The sequence below is a fragment of the Varroa destructor genome, unplaced genomic scaffold (genome assembly GCF_002443255.2).
Source record: "Varroa destructor unplaced genomic scaffold, Vdes_3.0 BEIS01000004.1, whole genome shotgun sequence".
Taxonomy (NCBI): Eukaryota; Metazoa; Arthropoda; class Arachnida; order Mesostigmata; family Varroidae; genus Varroa; species Varroa destructor.
In genome coordinates this window covers 15095971-15119450 of record NW_019211457.1, presented here as the reverse complement: position 1 = coordinate 15119450, position 23480 = coordinate 15095971, and the positions used below count along the sequence as shown (strand labels likewise).

The 23480-nt window shown below is 41.7% G+C and overlaps 2 protein-coding genes, 1 long non-coding RNA gene and 1 pseudogene across 5 annotated transcripts; 2 read left to right on the top strand and 2 right to left on the bottom strand.

Annotated features, from left to right (window-relative positions):
• Window positions 1–7911: 7911 nt before the first annotated feature.
• On the top strand, window positions 7912–10195 carry LOC111249387 (ADAM 17-like protease). 2 transcript variants are annotated; one of them, XM_022803195.2, is made up of 2 exons: window positions 7912–7980; window positions 8267–10195. In XM_022803195.2, the coding sequence occupies exons 1-2, from the start codon at window positions 7972–7974 to the stop codon at window positions 10094–10096; spliced, it is 1839 nt and encodes a 612-aa protein (XP_022658930.1). In that variant the 5' UTR covers window positions 7912–7971; the 3' UTR covers window positions 10097–10195. The 2 variants fall into 2 exon arrangements, with proteins under 2 accessions (XP_022658930.1, XP_022658931.1); XM_022803196.2 differs by having other exon boundaries at window positions 7916–8021.
• LOC147755887 (large subunit ribosomal RNA) lies at window positions 10041–11094 on the bottom strand (annotated as a pseudogene).
• Window positions 11095–11174: 80 nt separating this feature from the next.
• On the bottom strand, window positions 11175–21199 carry LOC111250143 (ADAM 17-like protease). Of its 2 annotated transcripts, none has more exons than XM_022804920.2 (2): window positions 21110–21199; window positions 11175–14346 (listed from the first exon to the last, which is right to left on the bottom strand). In XM_022804920.2, exons 1-2 carry the CDS (start codon window positions 21119–21121, stop codon window positions 12658–12660), a joined length of 1701 nt encoding a protein of 566 aa, XP_022660655.1. In that variant the 5' UTR covers window positions 21122–21199; the 3' UTR covers window positions 11175–12657. The 2 variants fall into 2 exon arrangements, with proteins under 2 accessions (XP_022660655.1, XP_022660652.2); XM_022804917.2 differs by lacking the exon at window positions 21110–21199 and adding an exon at window positions 16829–18815.
• On the top strand, window positions 19254–22339 carry LOC147755886 (uncharacterized). The gene is made up of 3 exons (XR_015325530.1): window positions 19254–19325; window positions 19707–19792; window positions 21393–22339. It is a non-coding gene; the product is annotated as an uncharacterized LOC147755886 (long non-coding RNA).
• The last annotated feature ends 1141 nt before the right edge of the window (window positions 22340–23480 follow it).

Below are 23480 nucleotides of genomic sequence, written 5' to 3'. Positions count from 1 at the left end.
CACTTCAATCCTCCACGGATAATTAGAGGGACCGGATTAAAACACAAAGTGTGAGGCCTGACATGAAAAGCTATATGCAATGGTTCGTTCTATCGGTTGTTGGTTATCTGGTGTGTGAGACCCTGAGGGATCTATCAGGGTTTTTCTCCAACAGGCCTACGAATTGGCGTAGTAACTATATGGCATGGTAATCGTCTACCATCACTGAAATTGGAACCAGTGATTGTCGTGTGTTCATACTTACATGACATCACACTCAGAAGTGCTCATTAGCCACTTAAATCGTATATATATGTATATATATATATACACAGAAACTCGGCATAAGTCGAACCAGACAACTTGCTTTTTCGTAGTATTTAGGTTAACAACGAGGGGGGCATTTTCGCTAATAACCGATTTTTGATAACTGTGTTTATATGAGAAGGGACATTTTTCTGAATCAAATAGGACATATTTTTAATCAAATTCAATCGATCTTGTCAATTAGGATTCGAAAGGTATTCGAAATACAGAATATAACTCGAAAGCCACTTTGCAGAAGCTTGTTTTAAGAAGACACAATTTCTTGTCCTATGGATAACAATATTAGGCCCTGGCTCTAACCATTGCATTTTATATTATAATCAAGTAGCGTTCAATTGAAACATACTTATTTTGTAATCAGTCTCTAATAAAATGCAGGTGATCAAATTCGGAATCTATCTATTTATTAAAGTAAAAAAAAAAATTAGCTTGTTAGTGAAAGAAGCATTGTCAAACAAAATCCTATAGCAGAAATTATTCGTTATTTTAAGCTCCAAAACTGGCATATCTTTCGTATGAATGAGGGTTAGTATAGCTCAAACCTACTCACATGTCCTTCTAAGAAAATTCCACTTTTCACACCACCAATTCTGTGAAGTATCTGCAGGTAGAGTCAATTTGTGTCTGAACTCGTATCATTTTCTACAAGAAAGCCGTTATAATAAAAAAAAAAATCGTTTGGTCCCGTGTTGCCATTTTCCGTTGTTGTTCATTAACAACGCGTATCGATTAATTTGACGTATTTGCAATGCGATAAGACAAACCGTTTCACTTTTTGCCGGCTAAGCATGGCTCCTTGTACGAATACTGATAGGTGAGTCAGTTGTGCTTTCTTTTTATATGGATTTGGGCGGCAAGTTGCAATCAAGATCTCTACGAAACGCAAGGGTATATAACTTAATCGGTCACACAGCCTAGACATGTCTTATACAGACTTTACACAGTTTCACAGATTAGAGCCCCAATATACAGCGCCTCAGCGTATTCCTTGTAAATCTGTGAAATTAAATTAAATATTAATTGATTACAGGAACAAAATAAGAGTTGACCTGTCGATAAATAGTTTGGCTTTGGCTTGATATCAATTTTCCCGAAGATCTTCACGTCTATTGTTGGGGTTCCAAGAGGTGACACAAATTTCAGAGTAGTTCGAGCAGAATTTTGTTTCGTATTGACGCTTATGTCTGTTAGAAGCTCACTAAGCTCGAATCGTTGGCAGGGAAGTGTTGTTAGCTAAGCACAGATGTGACTTTACTTGAATGCCTCGCGTACTCTCTGACTGTCTGTCATCAATTTCTAGGCGGCATAAAACAAGACCTTAATAAACAAGACCAGCGCATTGGGGCAATGCAGCGAAATTACTAATTGTCAGTGTGATATTGAGATCTTCTAAAGTGTGAAGGAAAAAATGTCACTTGTCCTATTAAAACCAATATAGGAAAACTGACTGTAAGGCCGTCGGTACGATACTTGGCAGCAATACGTTTACCAATTTTCTAAAATTTTCTGTTTCTCGATGAATGAATGAGTTTGATAGATGACGAAATTTCTCTACGAAAGGCAAGATGAGGCAAGATGCCTCAAAAAGGCATGAGCTGATACGTTATACATGACGACATCGAAAAGAGCAACGTGGCTTCCCGGATAGAAAAAACCATGGAAAATCCTAATACAATATATGATCTGCAAAATAGAAACCGAGGAATAATATCTGTCGTTTTTACGTGGGCATTTTACTGCTATCTAGTCGATCTCTCATTTAAAAAAGTAACTACATGAACGCAGTGGAGCACCCAGCATCGACGGCGGTGAGGTATAGAAAGAGGGCATAACGAGTTCAATGCGGCTGATTTGATCGTTATGTTTTTCTCTGAAACGCATCACCTTCAGGAGTTCTCAAGCGTGATCTACAACCGTCCAATTAAAAAAAGTGAAAAACCCATTAATATAAGCAACGCTTTTCTGGCAGAACGTGTTTTGACTTTTTTTTTTTTAAGTTATGCCTTGCTCACCGGAAGTGCACAATATTTCGAATTCGCGTTCACATAATTGATACTATTTTGGATAGTTAAGTCATTGTCAACTTTTATTTTTAGAGCTTCCCATGCTTCTTTGCCATTCTTTAAACTACAATGGATGCACATATATGTGCACATATATGAAATATATCAATGTCAACCCAAGTTTCTCGACTGGTCTTTTTGCCTACGGCTTGTTCAGTTGCCATACATTACCTTGATTCTATGTAGCGATGTGGTAACTACTGTGGATTTTCGCTTTTCAACTAACTATATGTATTAACGGCAACTTGTTGTATGTTGTCCGGTGCTTGAGACGCTAGGCATTATTTCACACGGCTGGCTCCCAACACTCAAACAGAGGTTAGAAAATGCAATGACTCATCTTTGCTAAAAGTACTAAAAGGTCCCGCACAGTAAAATGTGTTGATCTCTTCATAACTATTGTTTATTGAGGCCGCGCCAGCAAACTTCGACTTTTCAAAGCTTCTGTTTGCAGCATTCTGACGAACTCAGGCTCCGTTCGAAAACAAGCGCTCAAAGATCGTCTCGTTTACCTGGCATTGGATGACTTGTGCAAAAGGAGATACATGCCACTACACGAGCGTATGACGCTGAGTCACCAGCGTCGTCGGGTAGCTATTGTATATTAGGATTAGTTGTCGGTACCCATTTCATCCAGCTTGTCGCAGGAAATTCGACTGCGAAGGCCGAGCTCGAAATGGAAACGGTTCTCCGTTCCGTTAATGAAATTTTGTGAAAGGCGCATTTCGTGAGGAAATATACGTACCAAAATCTGGATTTAGTGTAGGTGATGTTGCGCTATATCAGGATTTCAACCGTAAAGCCCGAACAAATATCCTAACCCAGTTCACTATGGAAGATAGGCATATCAGCGGTAATCACTGTGGCGCAGTACTTTTCACTGCCAGAGTCGTTTTGCCATGCGCTAAGCTTGGAATTGCTTATGGAAGAGATATCGGGCAGGATAACGGAACACATTCCGCGACCCGAAATCTGACCGAAACGGTCTACACCGAACACTGTCGTTATAAACGGAATCAAGCTCAGATCGCTTGCTCTATTCAAGCAGATCCGGCCTCTAGCCTATGAGCTGGATCATCTATGTGAAGCCGCACATGTCAAAAAACGCAGTTTGAAAGTTATGATATTCGACGGCCATATCGGCAAAGAGAGACCGCTGAAGTTCTCACCCGGCAGCTTAGTTCAAATGCCATCCGTTGTTGGATGCAAATTATGTTGTTTATAGGCGCAGGAATCGTTGTGTGCGAGCGGACGGCTCGACAAGGGAGAAATCTGCGACGCGGGCGCAGCAAGCGGACACTCCTGTGACCGCGAATGTCCTCTAAAACATGGCGCGGTTTGTAGCGACAGACAGGCCGATCACTGTGAGCACAACCAATTTATACCGCCGAATTACCAGTGTCGACCATTTGAGGCTGCTCAGGCCCCGCGGAAATGCAATGGGTCGAGTCCGCTCCGTAGTACATCAGAGCGAGCGCTCGATGGGAGTTGTTATCGGAACAGTGTCCAATGCAAAAATGGACAATTCCGTGCCTTCTGCGAGCTCGTCGACCTCAGGACGTATCGCTGTGAACGAGCGGAAATTGTATGCGAAGTCTGTTGCGAAGGTTTGTGGTGGTGGTCGAGAAACGTGGATCGGCAACCCAGACGGCACTCCTTGCGCTAATGGCGGGATCTGCATCAAAGGCGCATGTATTGACTACTGTGGTTTACTCGGGTCAAATCCGGTTCTTTCCGTTTATTATATCCTGCGTAACTACGACATATGAGGTCGACTGAGTGGCCAGGTCACACGCAGATTTGCATTTAAATGGTATCGGGTATATACAGTATAACGATTCCCATTACTGCGTATATCGTCATATTGGAGCTAGCACAATATTTTCCTTTATTCAATCTCTTTGAGCACATACAGTTGAAAACTATCAACAATTTAAGATTTTGTTTTTTGATGTTTGCCCGTCATGACAGCTTTTAGATCTGGGTTACTCTGCTCTATACGGCCGTGCAGTACTTTGTGAGGCCGCACAAAAAGGTGGTAAGTCTATGCCGGATGATTCCACATAGAGCAGGCCTGCCTCAGTTCTGTTCGAGAGTTCCCACAATTCACTGACATAATTCAATAACGCAGGCGTATCCGCCTGCCTCTCTAGCGTGAAGAAATAATAGCTTCTTTTTCTACAAAATTGAAACCTCCTTTTCTATCCAGTTTTTGTGTGGTTCTTTTATTTAAAATCTGCTTTACAATGAATTTAACTCACGTCTGCTGTTGATACATAGTTGATTATGAAATATGAATTTGTTTAATAAGTGAACTACTAATAGATCCGTTAGCAGCGTCGTTGGAAGCCCTCGATATTCTGAGCGACTTCAGTTCTCCTAAACTAAGGTAGGTCGATCCTACTAGTGTACAATACTTAACCATAAATCTTGGTTTTGAACAGTTTCAGTATATTGTTAATTTGCTAAATATCCGGTAATTCGTATGCAGCGGATTAGAACGTTTTGACGTAAGCAAAGAAGCAAGACTGCAAATTTGTAGTACTTTTGAAAAAAAAAGGGCACTGCCGCTTATAAAAGATACGCTGATTTGTCCACTGGTCACCTCATCAGAATTTCATTACGTTTGTTTCGGTCAGGTTCACGCTTATTTTGTATTTTGTTCCTCTACATGTTTGCAGATCAGGCAGGTTATTCGAAGCAACAGGGGTATTATCTGTGTACATGGATAACGTTAAATCGGGCTGAATACAACTAGTTTCTGAAACAAGCTAATAGGACGAAAGGCAAAAGAACAACTGCTTCAGGTCACTTAATCGAGACGTGCTTTGATAAGTTGGCCATAGTCATTCAAAGATTCTGATAAAGCAAGCACAATGATTATCGACAATCGGATCAGTTAAATAGACGACAGGCAAAGCGCGGGACGAAGTCTGTGAGTTTATCTAGCATTATGTTCTTCCCTCACTATGAATATTTTACAATTTCCTACGATGCTTCTATGATGTGTAATGGTTTCAAATGAAAACAAAGCCATGTTGGGAAGTATACATCTGAAATGTCCTCTGTGCTTATTGCGCTATACTCATTGAGCCGTAATGATGAGAAGCGTTTATGATTCGCGTCTGCTAGCAACGACTGCTGATGATGCTGATCCGCGTATGGGGTTGAAAAATTGTCGTGTAAGCAAGTTCTAAGGTAATCCGAAATGGGTTAGGAGTAAAAATTCAATTTAAAAAAAAAACTCAAGATAAACGCTGCGGTGATTATGTAAACACACGGTATAGAAAATCTTTTTTGAGTAATACTAACGTTTCGTGCTTGTATTACGTGTTGTCGAGGGAACTGTTTCTTGAGAGATCCGTTAATTTAATGCGTATGTAACACTGAAAAAATCAGTGATGATCTACCATATAGACGTGAGTTATAATTGAATCGATTACGCTTGATTAAGTTTATTCAAGATTGTGAAGATACACGCATTGAATAAAAAAACAATACAGTAATTCTTCGGTAACGGCGGCATCCAAACGGAGCTGTCTAGTACCGAATAGGTTGAGGGTAAGCCGGTAACAGCTTTCCGATGTGCATCAATATAATATACTAATAAAGCATTTAGTCAAATACTACCAACGCCTAAAAAGAAAATAATGTTTGCAGAAACAACCAGCTTGCCCCTTATGATGGCTATCGGAAGGATGAGAAGATCGGCTTCAAAACCACACAGTGCCAACGTCTATCGAAGAAGGCCTTTGGGCGTAGATGGCTTGGTGCTTAAGTTCCAAAGTGATCATAAACTTTTTTATTCATTACATGCATTATAGAGCATTTATGTGTCGTTGTTGGAACTCACAGCAGCGCCACCTATCGTTCTTTTTTATCTAATTTTTCTTATCCCTGGTGAGTATTTAATTTAATATATGATAACGGTACTGGTTTCCAAAAGAGAAATCTACTTCATTCCACTACGAAAGCTGTAGGCCTGATAAATTTGCAACTGTAATGGAAACACGGACTATTTTTGCTTTTCATTATCGCCTCTGTTAGCACGAACACTTCCGTCAGCCTAGCTCAGGCCGATGCCCCAAGAGAGCAATGAACTCTGACATCGGCATCAGAAGTCTTCTTTCCTCTGCCTTGGCTAGCCAATGTATTGCATACTTTGGCACGGCTTGCCTCAAATATTCAGATATCTCGCCTGCCTTATCATTCATAGTTGTTCTACTGAGACTGTAGTTATGACGAAAGATTACCTTTTCTTACAGCTAGCAGAATAACTTCCGGCTTATTGGAAATTGGAGCTTTGGCCAGACCATCCAGTAAGGATCTCCGCTGAAGACTCGTTTGGCAAGCCCTATTTTATGACGCATCTGGTTTTTCACCACACAGAAAGAACTAGGCTATCCACGTGTGATATTAATTCAACTTTAAGGGGTAGTTCTTGTAAACGAAAAGCTCTTCTTCATGTCAGGTTCGTTAACCCTGCGGGAGCCCGGCGGTTACAAGGAAGACGGCACCTCCGCCAGTCCTATCGTGAAAATCATTCAATACCAGTTTGATGAAATATGTATTTCTTTATCTGAAGCTATGTAAAATGTATCTATGACGCAAAATGTTCGATACATATTTGATATTCATGACGATTACTAGGAAAAGGTTTTGGGGTGTGGCAATTGGCTTTTGTATGCGTTATGCTTTGGTCGAATTCCTATTGACCACTACTGTTCAACGTTAAACGTACTCGGCATCAACTAAATTCGTGCTAGATATTCCTGTCACAGTGCAGTGGCTTTCTAAACGAAAGATCACGTGGAGCAATCTAAGTTCAGAATTGGACATCGGCACATTTCATTTGACGGTGGGGCGGGGCTGGGCTGCCCCCTGAAGCAATGCTTAAAGCCAAGATATCTACTCTTCGGGCTTGAACTGTCCACTGGCTTAAGTCTAAAAATAGCTTATACGATATCACTATCTTGAACAACGATCACAACAGCCATATTGAATTCGCCATATCAACTCGTTCGTTCTGTGCCACATTTTGTGAACTAAAGTTGCCAAAATAGTAGGTATTGCCTTATTATGTGAGCGTCTAAATAAAAACAGGCTTGTCCTATATAACATAGATAAACGCGTTCATAACGAACAAGTTTACTTTAATAGGGCCCCGATATTCATCACGAAGATCAGCCATTGGCCATTTGAACCCCCATGAAGAGTGAAGACTTGATCTTTTTTCTGTGATTTTCACACAGATCGAAGGGAAAGCTCTACAAAATAAACAGAAAACATTCTCGTAGGATTTAGTTTAGGATATATACGTGGGCCCTCGATGCGTATTGTGGTTATTTTGGGCAAAAATAAGGTCAGGCGTCATTTTGATCGTTCACAAAAGCTCAAATAGTTTCAATAAAAATTCTTTGTACCTTTGGCATTTTCGATCATTTGGAGCCTCGCATTTTAATATAAAAATTGTGCCCGTGTGTAACATACATTATGGGTTTTTATTTTTCTACAAAAACGGGGGGACTTGCTTCAAGCAACTAAATAGTCGACATACTCTCCACATGGTACTATGCGTTAGGGACAACGATGCTAGTCAGCAATGAACAACGTATGGCACTACTATAATCTTCGAAAACTAACAGGGAAATGGTACTTGGACCACGATTATCTGCATATTTAGGGTTCAATGGCTGGTTGTGGTATCAATTTTAAGAGGTATTCGAGATGGGGGGGATACCTGATGTTGCTTGCTGGGGAAAAGCTACACTTAAGAAAACTAACGGTCTTACACTTTTATATTTTGAGCGCCGTATTTCCGGACACCCCCTTGTACGTTAAAATTTTCGCTAAGCGACAACTAAATTAGCTCGTACCGTATAACTTCCTCGTTGCAGGTGATTCTTATAGATGGGATACCGTTTTGGCTATTACTGATTGCCATTCAAAAATCGGAGTCAAACTCCAACGACGAACCCGAGTTTGAGCTCGCAAGTTTCGGCCCAGTGCGTGCAAAACAGACTAAACCTATTTTCGGCGAGCCATCTGCTGAACAATTACCAAGAAAATTTTCAAACCGGCGTCCATTCGAATTCGACACACAATTCGAGAATTATGCAGATTCAACTGGTTTAAGCTTCGAAAATCCTCATGAAAGCAGATATTTCAGAACTTCTAACATCAGCCATCAAGATTATGAGGTATCGGCTGCCCAACCGCGGAGACAGTCGTTCAGTAGAACGACGATCTGTCGTAAGGATATAAAAAACAGAGAGCAAAACCTGAAGCCGGCAGCATTGTCGCCACGCTCGCAACGTGTTGAATTCCGTCCCAATCCTCTTAAAAATTTATGTAACAAGCCACCACCGCCAGTGCCTCCGGTAAAAGCGACGGATTTTAAGGTTCAAAAAATTAAGCCGAACATGAGCTGCCCGCTACATCTAGTTGCCGACACTTCGTTCGTTGAACATCTGACCCACGAAGCGAGGCACTTGGACAGACGAGTTGGCGCGGTCGTAGTCGAAATCATGACTGTTCTGTACTACGTAAACGTGATTTTCAAACAGATGATTTTTAACACACATGGTGCTGCACCCAGCGGTCTTCGGTTTACAATGGGTGAAATCAAAGTGCACTCAGGCTATTTTGATAGAGGTTATAACGTAGAGGGCAAGTTCGATTCCATAAGTGAACTCTTTTGGCGCTTCGCGGTGGGAGAAGGCAATACTAATTCTAGGCATTGCGGCGCAGTACTATTCACGGGGAAAGATTTCAGCCCGTGCCTGGACCTTGGCTTAGCGTATATAGGCTCTGCAGATAAGCTCGACGCAGGCATATGCGCCCAACCCAGACCAACTAGCGATGACACTTCAATTTTTGTAACACCGAATATCGCCGTAGTCACTGCGCGCCAACGAACCAAACCTATCGCAAGAATGGAACTGGTCCGAGCCCTTGCTCACGAACTGGGCCACATGTGGGGGGCTCATCACGACAGTGTTAAAGACAGCAAGTATATCATGTATAATAGAAAAACGAAAAATCGAGTCATGGAGTTTTCCGACATTAGTATCGATCAAATGTCGCGCATACTTAATCTAAAAGTGTCCTGTTTCAGCTCTAAGATTAACACTTGCGGTAACGAAAAACTTGATCCTGGTGAAGCGTGTGACGAAGGGTGGGCCGGAGGTCCCTGCTGCGATAGTAACTGCGCCCTGAAACGGTTTGCCGATTGTAGTGACCTTAATGACAGATGCTGTGTGATGTGCAAGTTTGCTCCGAAGGATACGTTTTGCCGAAGACCAGATTACTGGGATTGTTTGGACGGGGCCCGATGTACGGGAAATAATGCAACCTGTCCTGATCAGGCTCCAGCAAAAAACGGGACCGCATGTCGAAATTTCGGAGTGTGTATGGCAGGTCGATGCATCCACATATGTGAGAAGCTGAATTTAAAGCCTTGTAGAAGTGAAAATGGGCGATCTTGCGAAATCAGATGTAATGATAGCCGGAGATGTAAGTCGTTTGACCCACCGATCCACTACGAAAACGGCACTCTATGTGGAAATAACGGAATCTGCCACAATCGATTGTGCAAGCCATACTGTGAGTACTTCGGCCTCAGAAGCTGCAAATGCCCCGAAGCGTACACGCGTAGAAAAATATGCTGTGAATCCTTAGGGATCTGCGCCCCAATGATCAATACTCCTAGGAGGAACTACGTGTAACCTATAGAGCGATGCGATCTTAGACGATTTCAATTTTTTTTAAACACTATTAAAAACTATTTAATAAACAATATACATTCCAGACACTAATGTTATGGACTCGGGATTGGATTCTGACTTTATAACCTTAATAATATGACATAATCCATTAGATAGTGGCTCTGATTTTTCAATCAAACACAAAACCAACTCTCTAAACCTACGGTTCCTCTCGTACAAAGCAGGGTTACCATCACCATAAACACAAAACCAACTCTCTAAACCTACGGTTCCTCTCGTATAAAGCAGGGTTACCATCACCATAACAACTGCGAACGGTAGGGTAAAACTAACCTGTCTCACGACGGTCTAAACCCAGGTCACGTTCCCTATTAGTGGGGTGAACAATCCAACACTTCGAATTGGAATTGCGAATTCTGGTTCGCAATGATAGGAAGAGCAGACATCGATGGATCAAAAAGCGACGTCGCTATGAACGCTTGGCCACCACAAGCCAGTTATCCCTGTGGTAACTTTTCTGATATCTCTTGCTTAAAATTCCTAAAAACAGAAAGATCGAGTAAAAACAGAAAGATCGAGGGGCCACGCTTCTACGGTCTACACTTGTACTGAAAGCTAAGATCAAGCCAGCATTTACCCTTTTGCTCGATGCGGGATTTCTGTTCTCGCTGAGCTGGCCTAAGAACACCTGCGTTATTTTTTGACAGATGTACGGCCCCGGTCAAACTCCCCACCTGACTATGTCCTCAATATAAATCACAAATTACTATACTTTTTTTTCTAAAACATGGAATGAGCATATTTACTCCATTGAGCAAGTAAAGAAACCTAAGAAGTAGCGGTATTTCATTGATGACGAATCTCCCACTTATGCTAAACCTCCTATGTCTCTTCACAAAGTCAGACTAGAGTCAAGCTCAACAGGGTGTTCTTTCCCTGCCGTTCAGTCAAAGCCCGTTCCCTTGGCTGTGGTTTCGCTAGGCAGTTGAAGATTGTATAACCTTGCTCGGACAACTTCACATAAAATCGTCCCGTGGAAGATGAAGAACTGCTAGGACAGGAACTACGATATTCCGAATTTAATGTTTCATTACAGAACAAAGCATCCGCATTTTTGTTTATTGGAATATCTAGGAATAATAAATATCGCTGTAATTTGATAGTGTTTTGCGGTAGATGTCGCAAAAATTTAGTAACGTACAGCCTAGTTTATTTTGCAACGACCTGGAAAAACTGTAAATTATGAGCGCCCCACGTGATCATACTAAAATATATTCCTGACTTTCGAAAAAAAAAGTCAGAATTTTATAACTCTAAATGGCCTTATATTCGCCTTATATTTATAAATGGCAAAAGAACAAGAACTGGATAAGGACAGACCCCACGGATATTAAAAACTAATCGAGGTGCATAGGCCTGTAGAACTTCATAAAAGGCAAGTAGAACAACCAACGAAAATAAAGGCTTTCCACATGATTATAGAACATTCTAATAGGATGCTCCACATTTGCTCACTTTAGAACTTTCATTGGATCCCAGCATAGATTCTGCCAATGAGCCTTTTAAATAATGGCTACGAAGTAGCGCAGTTTAAGATGTCCAAAGTCGTCTATATAGGGGTTAGCTGCACGGTTCCGCTACATCAAATACGCAGCGTCTTTTTTCCAAGACTTAGCAATTTAACAGGTAGTAACGCTTCTCTCACATTTGGTCGTAAAATACTACGTTTCCAATACTTAATATACATATGTAAAAGCCAAATTTCCTATAGCGAAAGTCTGCTTCAATCCGGTTAAGCACCGTGCCCATATGACGGCAGCTCTTGCCTTATATTTATAAACCTCGGTGATCAGGTGCTCGGTTCTCGCTGACAACCTTTTCTTCGTATTCTCTATATAAATATTGTATTAGTATTATATTGTATTATATAAGTATATGCCCTAATAGAATGAAGATTTTTGCTGCTGACAATGACAAACAATTGAATTCATGATTGTTTAGTACGCGCTTTAGGCTAAACAAATAGGCGTACTTTCGACCAGGTTACGGTGGTAGACGGATCCAGTAGTGCTTCGGAATCAAAGCAGTTTGCTAGCGATCGTCTGTTTACACTGGCAACACCGACAGAAAATAAAACTCTGTTCTAACATCTAATACCCTCTCCCCACGTCCACGGTCTACAGCAGTTTTCCGCAAACCAGATTAGAACTGATTTTGTGTTTTTCTGTTTTAAGTCTCATCGGTGCAATAGCTGACGCTTCATCGTCGAAAAATTATACCGTATGGGACAGTTTGTATATAATGCTGTGTCAGGTGCTGGGCGTCAACTAGCCGGTGTAGTATAATATCGTATGTATAGATGACTTGATATCGACTTTGGCATACATAATGATAGCCGCAGTAATTGGGTAGCAAAAAACGTTTTACTGATGCCTACTAAACGAATTAAGCGTTTAAAACGTATGGAACTTCATATCGTCATATCGTCTTGTGATGTGCGTATTTTAGTTGAGCTTACGGCGACGACATCGATCCCGTAGCCGAAGCCCAGATCGCCCCTCTTATAAACCCGCGCCTGAACTTATAGGAACACACTTGTGATTTCTACAGACTTTACCGGCGGCGCAGGGTGAATCTTCATCGAGATAGAGCGGAACCCCGAATGGCTTGCATCTCGTCTGATGGATACAGCAAACTTTGCATTGGTCCTCCTTATCGCTACAGAAACACTTCGTCAAGCCGAGCTCCTCACAGATGTGTCGACATACCCCGTCCCTGCAAAGGCCGTGGTCCCGACACCGAGTTCCGTTTTTGGCTGGTATTTCAGGGCATACGTGACTTCTGCCTGTACAACGACCCACGTCTCTACAATTATCGTAGTCTGGAGCGCTACAGATCCACGTCACCGGAGAGATTGAACAAAACTCGCAGCATCCATAGTTTTGATCACTGCATTCGGCTCCCGATTCCAGTAGGCAAGTCGGAGAACAGCATGGGCCTCCCAACGGCCCTTCGTCGCATTGTTCCTTACCCTCAACGAGTAGATTACCGCAAAATCCCTTTCGCATGAGGCACTGTTTGTGCCGCATAAAAAACGACATTTCCTCGATCTGCTGTTGGGAAAACTTGGGCAACAGTCTTTTGCGATTTCGCTTTTTGGATTTTTTCATTTTCGAGGACTCTAATTCGGAAGGATGGAGCTGCGGAATGCTCCTTGCTCCTAAAATACGCGCAAGCCCTCGCACTAAAGCTTCAACTAGTTGCTCTCGGCTAACAACTTCATCATCTCGTATTGCAGCTATAAGGATGGTATTCGGTGTTATGAAGAATGGAGGCGAGTCATATATTCTACGCTTAGGCGCGCATGCCCCAAGTACGTATTCCAAGTCCCCGATGTAGGACGTCAAGAGTCTCGGGCAACCTTCGTATTTTCTCCCCGAAAACAACACTGCGCCGCAATATCCGTCATTATCTCCGGAATCATTGACGGAGAACATCTGTAGTGCAATAGCAGGATCCTCTATAGGGTACTCCATGCCGTAATGTGTAGCATCGGTAAAATTCTCTAGGACTTTGTGTTCGCCTACTGAAAACCTAAAGCCGGTGTAGGTATTGTTGGAATCGCGAAAAGGGGTTTTTCCGAAAATAAAATCTGCGAAAGCTACTTGCGCCGCCATTTCAAACCGGGCCTTATCCGCTAGCCCTTCTCCGACTCGAACCATGAAATGAAAATCGCACACTACTCTTAATGTGCAGTGCATGTTATTGGTCAGGTCCTTCCTGATATTAAGCTTATTTTCGGGGGCGGTTACCTCTTTCAACTTTGAACAGTCGTAAACCTTGTTTTGTTGGTAAGCGGTTATTGCTTTATTACGACGTTTCGCTTTCATTATACGCACATTTCTTGCACCTGCCCAGTAGGACTGTTTCTTTAATGAGGAGGCTTTCGCAGTGATGTCGTAATCGTTGCCATCGATATTAGCAAATCCGATGTACTGTTGGCCATCCCCAAAAATCGTGACGCTTGATGCGAGGTAACCATCAACGATACCTTCAAATAAATGATTACTGCCAACAACTGACGACGAGCTCTTGTATGGGCGATTTACTGATCGTTTTACGAGCACATTGCCGAAGTCTTCGATTCGAAAGCCGAAATCGTTGTCTGGAATCCTCTGCCCGAAATCGTCAGGTGCAGCTGTGGGCGAGACGAAACATAACGACACGCAGACTATGATGAGCAGATTGATCTGAGCAAAAAACGACACAGCATACAATAAGTTATCATCTAGATAAAAGCGTTTCTACTACCCTCAAAGGCTACTGTATTGCAAGAACCAGCTATGAAATAACGCGCGGTAAAAAAAACCGAATGGAAATCGATACGAATGCCTGGGAGCCCGGAAGCCCGTAGACAACTTGAAACCCAACCATAATGTAACTAAATTTCAAACGAAACGTTTTTTTTTATGGTCGGACTTTTTCTACATTGTATTTATTTCTGGGTCAACTATTTTATTACCTTTTAAGATATTATGCGCAAATACTGCCCTGTGCGCGCATGCCTACTAAACCTGCTAAGGCATATCCACCCTTCAATTCGCTCTAGTACATTGTCCGATTTTATCGCCGACGGCCTAATCGAGCAATTTAACTAAATCATTATACATACATTTGCCAAATGCAAGAACGTGTTGCCTTTTACCCGAACCATTATCAATCTTAGCAATATTTCAAACATTGTGGTAGCTCTAACGACTTGACCACTTTCGTCTGACCGACTATGAAAGGGGCGTGGAACTAGACCTCTTACCATAATATATTTGCTAGATTTATCAATGTCCAGTAAGTTCGCATTTTCTCTAAATGAGCGATAAAGGTGGATTATTGAACTAGTTAGGCGTAATTCTCGGAACGCGAATCGCCGAATGCATTCTCAGTGTATCTATTTAAATAGAACGCTGGACCGTATTTATCACGGCACTGAACCTAGTTTGATTGGAATAATTTGCAAATTCGGTATACTGCTTGGTACTGTTAGGCGAGAAGACCATTCGGTGTACTGCTTGGTACTGTTAGGCGAGAAGACCAACAACAAGCAATATTGTCCGTAAGCTGTATGTTCTCTTAATCAAAATATATTTTGACGATTTTTCCGCTTAGCGATGGCTCCAACAAAGCAACGTTTCGTTGTTTATTTACAAATTAGCTGAAAATTACAAGCCTGTATTACTGCAAGCAGTTAATGTCAAAAAAAGACCCTAACTAATTCGATTTTTTGCTAAATAGTCCTCGGTTAAGACGAAGCGTATAGCCCTTAACTTCTGCATAATGAGCGCTTCCTGAGGTTTTATTTAGTTGCTTCCAACTTTTCAATTTATGATACCTTGTTTTCGTTTCCGGTTTACCTTCGACACTATAGTCTGCTGCACATCCCCGTTTTAAGCAAATAATGGCTTCCTCTATCATATCTAACGTAAACTTTCGTGCCTACGCCCGGCTTCAAGCTACGATCCTATTTCTTGGTTCATAGAAATAAACTGGCTATTGGTAGACTCCATTCTGTTCACCGAGAAGCCAGCGCTGCTAACTTAATTTGCTTTCATAGATGAAGTTCATCTTACGTTAATGAATATTTTCCCTACAATGGTATTCGGCTAAGCCTGAAAGACCTCTCGCTAACACTCATAGACAAAACCACATCTCTAGTAAGCAGGACGTAAACTACTAACTAACAATAGAGATTTCTTTGTCCACGCAAGTAAACAGTCAATTTTATATATATATATGTATACGGGACCTCCATGTAATAACTATCTATCGCAAGATAAAGCAATGCGGCAGTAGATTTCGTCGTTTAATGCGTATCCATTTTCAGTACGGCGTACGTACCCGCACAGACGATGGATTGCAATTATTTCGCGTCCATACCGTCCCACTTTAGTGCTCTTCGTAGAACAATGACCGAACTAAAAACTCATAGAATTTAAGTAAACATAGTATTGATACTAGTAGTATTCTCTGGTGAATGGTATCGGCCTTTTTGAGCCATGCATATTCGCTTAATTTAGGTGCACGCCTTCACGAGCAAGAACTGCTGTCTTGTGTCCATTATAGATTTGTAAATACGGCCTTCCGGGCACACTGGTAGTGGGAAGGCAAATACCAATAAACTACGGATCGTCTATAGGCAAATCTTCGTAGCGTCAAGAATTCGAACGGAATACACTGTGCAAGAGGTAATAAGTTCTAGGTACGCGAGAGTATGGGCTTCGCATGTGTGCACAGCTCGGCCAGGTGACTCACCGAGAATTCGTGGACAAAGCTAGCATTATTGGTCGAAGGTCGATTGGCGAAAATCCAGAAGATCCTTAAGTCGCACTATACAGTGACCGCAAACTAACTAATCTAGAATAGCCCATAGAGAGGTCTGTATCTAGTAGAAACCAGCCTATAAATTCCGAAAGATAACGATATATGTATATATATGACGCAACGGAATACCTGCTACGTGTGAATTCGTAGACCTGAGAAGAATACGAATCACCTAAACATCCTGTGATTAATTCGCAAAAGGATTTGTTCGATTGACAGGACCTTCGCGCGTAGCTCTGTAATGCATACTAGGCTGTTGCATTCACTTGCGGTAATACTGGCCCGAAAGATGAATGAAAATTAGGTGAAATTTTGAACACAGGCTGATTCTAACTTTACTCCTAGCTTATAGATTACCTTTGTTCGATTAGCTGAGTCTTTGGCAAGCGCTATTAGCACTAACAAGTAGCACCAAACGTAGCAACAATACGATGATTGGAGGTGGCGAATCCAGCTGTTGTTGGCCATGTCTGAAAGTGCACTTGTTTTCGACACGGCTAATCGTACCAGCCGGTATCCACGCATCGTCTTTGTATAATGAGGAACTGTATAAGTCTGCGATTTTAAAATTTCATCCAAATCATATTTAGTAAGGGTAAGGCTGTGTGCGGCCTAGGTTCCAATTCATCCACCGACGGGTCCTAATTTCGTTTAATACTTGTTTCACCCTTTAGGCATCAAACCGTATTTGGCGTAGTTTGTGCTTGGGGTTCAAAACCTAACTCCGTCCTAAATGTCAGCGCATGCTCCTACTTGTCCATAAGTATTCGGTTGAAATTTTTTCAATTTACCTGTTATGGCTCCTACTTTTTTCATCAAGATTCGATAAAGCAACAAATCGGCTCACAGTCACGTGAATCTCTGCGCATCTACCTTCCTTTCGACGCGTTACGTTATGTTATTATTTCATTCCATAGGAAAATCAACGTCTTGCTTTACCTGGTCGTTGCTATGTTATAAACGCAACCCCGTAATTACAGCGAATAGATAAAATCACGTCCTGTTCCGTTTTCCTGTACGTCTATACTTCTGCAGACGCGTCCTCGTTGCTTATTTCGCACTTCAGTAATGGCGTCACGAAACTCGCTAAGTTCTTCGAAGCAAGTTGGTCACGATCGACCTTTCATTTCGTCACATCATCTTTGTTAATTAGGTATAGAAAAACATTTCTAGGAAGTACCTTTAGGTGTCAAATACAGTCTGAACCGATAGAACCGCAAATGTGGCGCTTCATTTTTGGGTTGGGCCATAGTTTTTTGGCGTTGTAACGTCGTAAGAAACACAATTTTAAAAAAGTCTTATAGGCCTATAGGAATTATTTATTACAGGCTGCCAGGTGACTACCAAAAATCATTTTCCTCTCCTCTTTACATTGGTTTATTTACGGTAGTAAAACCAATAGAAGTCTTATAACTTATTTCTCATGGGCGACGGGTGGCTGGACCATAAAGTAAAGACTTAAGTTTACAGCTCAATAATGTGGATTGACCTTTTAAATAGCTTTTATTATCTCCGTATATTTGCTACTTCAACTTAACCCCTACATGATTTCACACAAAGGGGGTGACACTTGGAGATACACCTCTTAGAAGAATCGAATTTTCTGTGTCACTTGATTCATTTGTAGTTGAAGCCAGGTAGGCAACATGAATAAAGAAATGCATTGGAAAGGTTCCCTAGTGTTTACACAACGCTGAGCTCCCGTCCAGGCTGGGTGGTTAAAAATGAGTTACGTATGCGTTATCTTTTTTTCAGTTTTTTTAGTTCGCAGTCTCGAGTTGTTAATGCCATCCCATCGTCAGAAACTATTCTCGTTCTTCTTCGAGGAAGTTTCGATTATGTGCGAAGAAGTTTCAATTGGGCACCTGGTCGTGTCATTAAGACTGCTTGACTGACACATCTGAGATAAACAGACCCCACCATTTTCACAGGGTGAAGCATTGTCCAGGTAGAGTGGCACACTGAATGGTTTACACTGCTGATTGTGGACTGATGCAACAAACCTTACACGCATCAAGCTCCCCACTACAGAGGCAGCTCTTTAAACCGAGCTCTGTGCATATCTATTTGCATCCACAACGCCATTGCATACAAACGCCATTATTTCGACAAAGGGTGCCATTCTTGGCTGATGCAAGAGGACAGAACGGATCATCACCTGTACATCTGGCTACATCTGCGCAGCTGGCGTAGTCCGCGGGCCGACAAATCTATGATTTCGGAGCAAAATTACATCGGTGGCAACATTCGTGATTCCTGTCACTGCACGTTGCGTTCTCACGCAACGTGCAATTTAAGTTACAACACGGACCTCCTATAATACGCTTCGTTCGAATCTAGTTTAGTATCACCGCATGTCGGTTCTCGCGTGATACAAGGCACGTTTTTGATAAAGTACGACATTCTGTTGATGTCCTCAGCTGAAAACTTTATCAGCGGCTCGCCAGAATACTGAATATTTTCCCTTACGGCGTACTGTAGGCCTTCGTAAGTTTCTATATCTTGCGGTATCGATGCCCCAAGCAGAATACTCAGTGCTCGCGTGAAAACCCGACCCGTCAGTCACGCGAATAACGGCAGCATTTTGCGCTGCACGGTCCTTTTCAGGGTCATGCCTTGAGCATGCGCCTGTAGATTTGCTCAAGTCTCCTCGATATGCTATGTAAGCTTTTCGTAAATCTCTACCTGAAAACAACACACTGACACAGTACTTTGAGTTGTCTTTACTGTCGTCTACTGCGAAAAATTCTGCCAATTCTTCGGTAGACGTGACGAGGTTCCTGATGTAACGTTTATCAGCATCTCTTGGATGTTCAACCACAAAGAAATCGCTTAACTTAAATTCGAATCCAGTGTACGTAGAGTCTTCATCATGAAAACCAACCTATCTGAAAATTCTGAGTTCGCAATTGCGATTTGCGGTAGCACAAAATTCGATATGTCCTCTTTCATAGCTCGCCATGATATCGAATCGACTCCTAATCTCAATGAACAACTCATGTTAGGAGCCAAAGCATAATATTCTACAATATCTGGGCGAGGTGCATCGATCGTCTTCCAATTGAACAGTGGTACCGCATAATTAGACTCGTTCTGTGACTTTCGTGCGTAATTTTTCCGTTTTTTATTGGGTTAACGTGTCGTGCTTTTTTCCTATGGAGCCGTTTTCTATTCGATGAAATTCTCCCATAGATATAATTGCTATCACTAATATTAGCAAATTTGACAACTTCAGAATTTGTACCATCGTCTTCGAAGATTGCCACTCTTGGTCTGGGGTTGCCATTAGCGACACTCTCAATGATATGACTATTGTCAAAGGTAGGTGCTGCACGGTGAGGAAGGCGGTTGATTGTGGCTAAAGCCGCTCGCTTGGGTCGAGCTTTGCCTAAGCTATCGACGCCCAAATCGAACTTGTCGTTGTTATTAACTCGTGCCTGCGCGTATGTAGGCGTCGTGGCTGACCATAACGATATCCAAGGTAGAATGATGCGAATTACCTAGACCCAAAACAACTGTTATAAACCCATTGTCTACACAACAAATATTAAGCTTCAAATTCGTCCTGTTTACGGTGTAGGACGTTCTGTTTGTAAACATTGTTATTACCACAGGCTTAATTCTATAAAGGGTAGTCCTTCAACTGTGTGAAGTCATTACCCTTTATAGAATTATATATTATATACCGCTGGTTGGGGTACTATATAATAGTGTAGTATTTGATAAATCGTCGATTCAAGTGGTATTACGTGGAAATTACGACGAAATTCAGTTGAATTTAGTTTAGAAGAACCGGAGCCAACGTTAAGTGCCCCATACCATGCCTCTCAGCTCAAAAGAGCTTAGGCAGAATACTTAATAAGGTGTAGACAAGGTGCAAGCTTCAGAGATAGACCAGCAGGGCGAGCTGAAGACATTAAAATCGAGTTATTTTTGAGCGGCTGTACCGACGCAGGATGATAAGACGACAGCATCGTATGCCAGGACGCGATCTTCACCGTTACGCCTAATGCGGTACGGTTCCTAGTAACTGTTACAAACACTTTACCCACCACTTGCGTGCCCCAGTCGTATTAGAATTTTCCGATAAAAATTCAAAAACTACTCCATTATTATTGTCAAAAAACTTAATCCCAAGAACCCCGCAAGTTTGAAAAACGCCGCGAACAGATCGAAGATCCTAGTAGGCCCCTTCCGGAGTGGCCCGTTCTTTGTGGCCAACCAGCACCGTAACAGGTTCACTCCCGAAGGCAGGCAACTTCAGACAATAAACTTTAAACTCTTAAGCAAGGTGATTTGAGACGGTCACATGCCCGCTTATCTACACTAACAGCAAGGATAATCGGACTAGAAGAGCGAAATATCTTCCAATATGGCCGTGGGTCCCAAAAAGGTCGACAGAGGCTGTTTTTATCCTCTAACTGTTTTTAGCTGGCAACACTCATCTTCGGTTCTTGTTGAACTAACTTCAGGAAGGCCTTCGCGCTGTTCGCGGTAATGATAGTTCTATAGGAATTACTGTACATGCGCGCCTGGCTTACCCACTACTCAAACAGATAGGGATAAATGCGCTTCTGTTATGAGACTTAATTATTTGGGTGTAATATAACTCTTTATATGGAGCTACGCAGTACTTACTATAAGCATCATTCAGCTTCTGACAGATTGGTACTTTATACCAGTTCCTCCTAGAACATTATAAGACGGACTTCGTTTTCTTAAAAATAGAGCAGCAAAAAATACAATTACTGATAGGTTTTTGCGCCTTAATCGACGCTCAGCGTCGAATGCCTAATAGTTTTCGAATATCTGGAATACGACAACGGAAACCCTCACGTGTGCGTTTGTTCTCGTAACCATCATGATTTGGTTGGTATACGACGCTACTACTGCGTCTACTATAATATCTATGTTTTGACAGGACTGAGCTCAGTTTCCAACGCAAGTCGTATTTAGCGCAACTACGTCTTCACTCTACTATTTCCGTTCGCTGGTTTCGAAAGAGGGAGAAAGTTGTGAAGCTGCACTATCAACCGATGATCAATCCAGGTAATTGAATAGCAGCTTCGCAGACGATTTAAGCTACTGCCGAGTACCAACCTTCAATAAGACTAAGGAACCAATGTTTTAAATTTCCCGCTTAACAGTAGCTTTTACAAGGAGCAGGCAAAACAAACGTTAAAAAATATTACTGAATTTGTACAGATTCAATCAAGTTGGAGTCGAAATTATCGTGCTGGACGCATAGTTACATATTCTTCATATATACATGTCTTCTAAATAACAGTGGACGATGCCACATGATTTTACAGTCACATTGAAGTAGGTATGGCTTAATTCCGCTTATCCCATAGATTGGTTGTACAACATTTACCATGACATTTTGTAGGTTTGTCAAGAACATTGTGTACTGGACCTAAGGGCTATCAGGTTATTATAATGAAGGCATGTAAACAAACAACATTTATAATACTTTATTGGCGTTGTACAAACATGATCTGCTTGGTTTCTAGGCAAAAAAAGCTTATCTATCAAGAGCCGAACAGCTTGTTCCTCTTAGAACTTTTTTATGCCCATGGTCAACTATATTATACAAAAATGGCTTCGAAAAGTACGTGAGGAGACTTTTTCGTTGTAACTATTTCATTTCATCGGTATGTAGTTCAATTCAATTTGTATTGGTCTTTCCAACTACTAGCGACTGCTGCCCCCAGTAAGATAACAGTTACAGATCGGCGCTCGATAGACTCCATTGAGCGGGGATTTCTGGTATACCCTAGAAATCAACCGCTAGACTAATGCTGAGATCACTGGAGAACGTTATCAGTATTCTGGTATGAAAACACGTACTTGCAATCTTCAGCAAGAAATGAGATCTATACAAGTATATAAAACGTTGCGCATATTTTGCGACGCGAAAGCGCATCTTTATTTACTTAATTTTTTTCAATCAAAATTATATTCTCAAAGTATTTAATGTTTAACTCTACACGTACTGTTTTTGTATAATTATATTATAACTCATCGAAACCACAAAATAGAAGGACTTGACTCTTTGCCATATCTATGAACTACGCTATGAACAGACTAGGAGAGCATTCTGGATAGCAGATAGCAGGTTTACGCCTAATTTTGTTATTCAGGACTGTGTTTTCTACGTGCTACCCAAGTTCTGCCGCATTTGTCATTGATCGAACATCAATAACACGCGGTGCAGAAGTGGTTCGAGAAGCCGGTAAAATAACCGTTACTAGTAACTCCCTCAAAATAATAGTTGGAAGTGAAACTCGGCGCCTAAAAATTTGCGCCAGAACTTAAATAGTAGGTGAGTTAGGGTAAGGGCAATAAGATGGCTTAGCCTTAACCATTTTTATCCATCATAGGCGGGAAAAGCACGCTGTTCCGTGTGCATATAGCGATATCCACGCAATTGGCTTAATCGCAAATTTGAGTCCGCGGCATATTTTCAAATGTCGCGGCATACCGTGCGCAGTGATTCGGAACACTTCATCACGTCTGGCCGTTCTAATTTTCTGTACGGCGCAAATCTCCGTTGGAATCTTCATCACGGGCTCCATCGGACTCGATTTTCCTATTGTCACAATCATCCCTTTCTTGAAAGATATAGTTGTTTTTGTGCTAAAGAGATTTCAACATTTTCTCCATGGCTCAAAAAAAATGCCGTTCCTCATATTCACGAATTTCATTCAGATTCACTACAATATTGAGCAGAGCTCCGGAGGCATCGTATATTGGATTACCCTGTTGCTCCCCATGTATGGCCTAACTTATATCCTAAGGATCAGACCTGTTTGCTCGAGATGCTATTATATCCTATACATATGTATGAGCGGTCATTTAATAGCAGCGCTCAAAGTAATTAGTTTCTCGTGGAAGAACCTACAAGGCGCAACACCGAGTGTCCTTCTGCGTGATTGAACGCATATTGTGTAAAGGTTGTCCCAATAATTTGCAGTCTATGATAATTTGCCCTGTGAATCTATATATA

Bases quoted from the DNA above. Each gene is read 5' to 3' on its own strand.
- LOC111250143 (XM_022804917.2), bottom strand. From the start codon at position 16,996: ATGCGTGGATACCGGCTGGTACGATTAGCCGTGTCGAAAACAAGTGCA. The intron at 14,347-16,828 runs GTAATCTATAAG...TTTTTTGCTCAG, and splicing joins ACTCAGCTAATCGAACAAAG to ATCAATCTGCTCATCATAGT.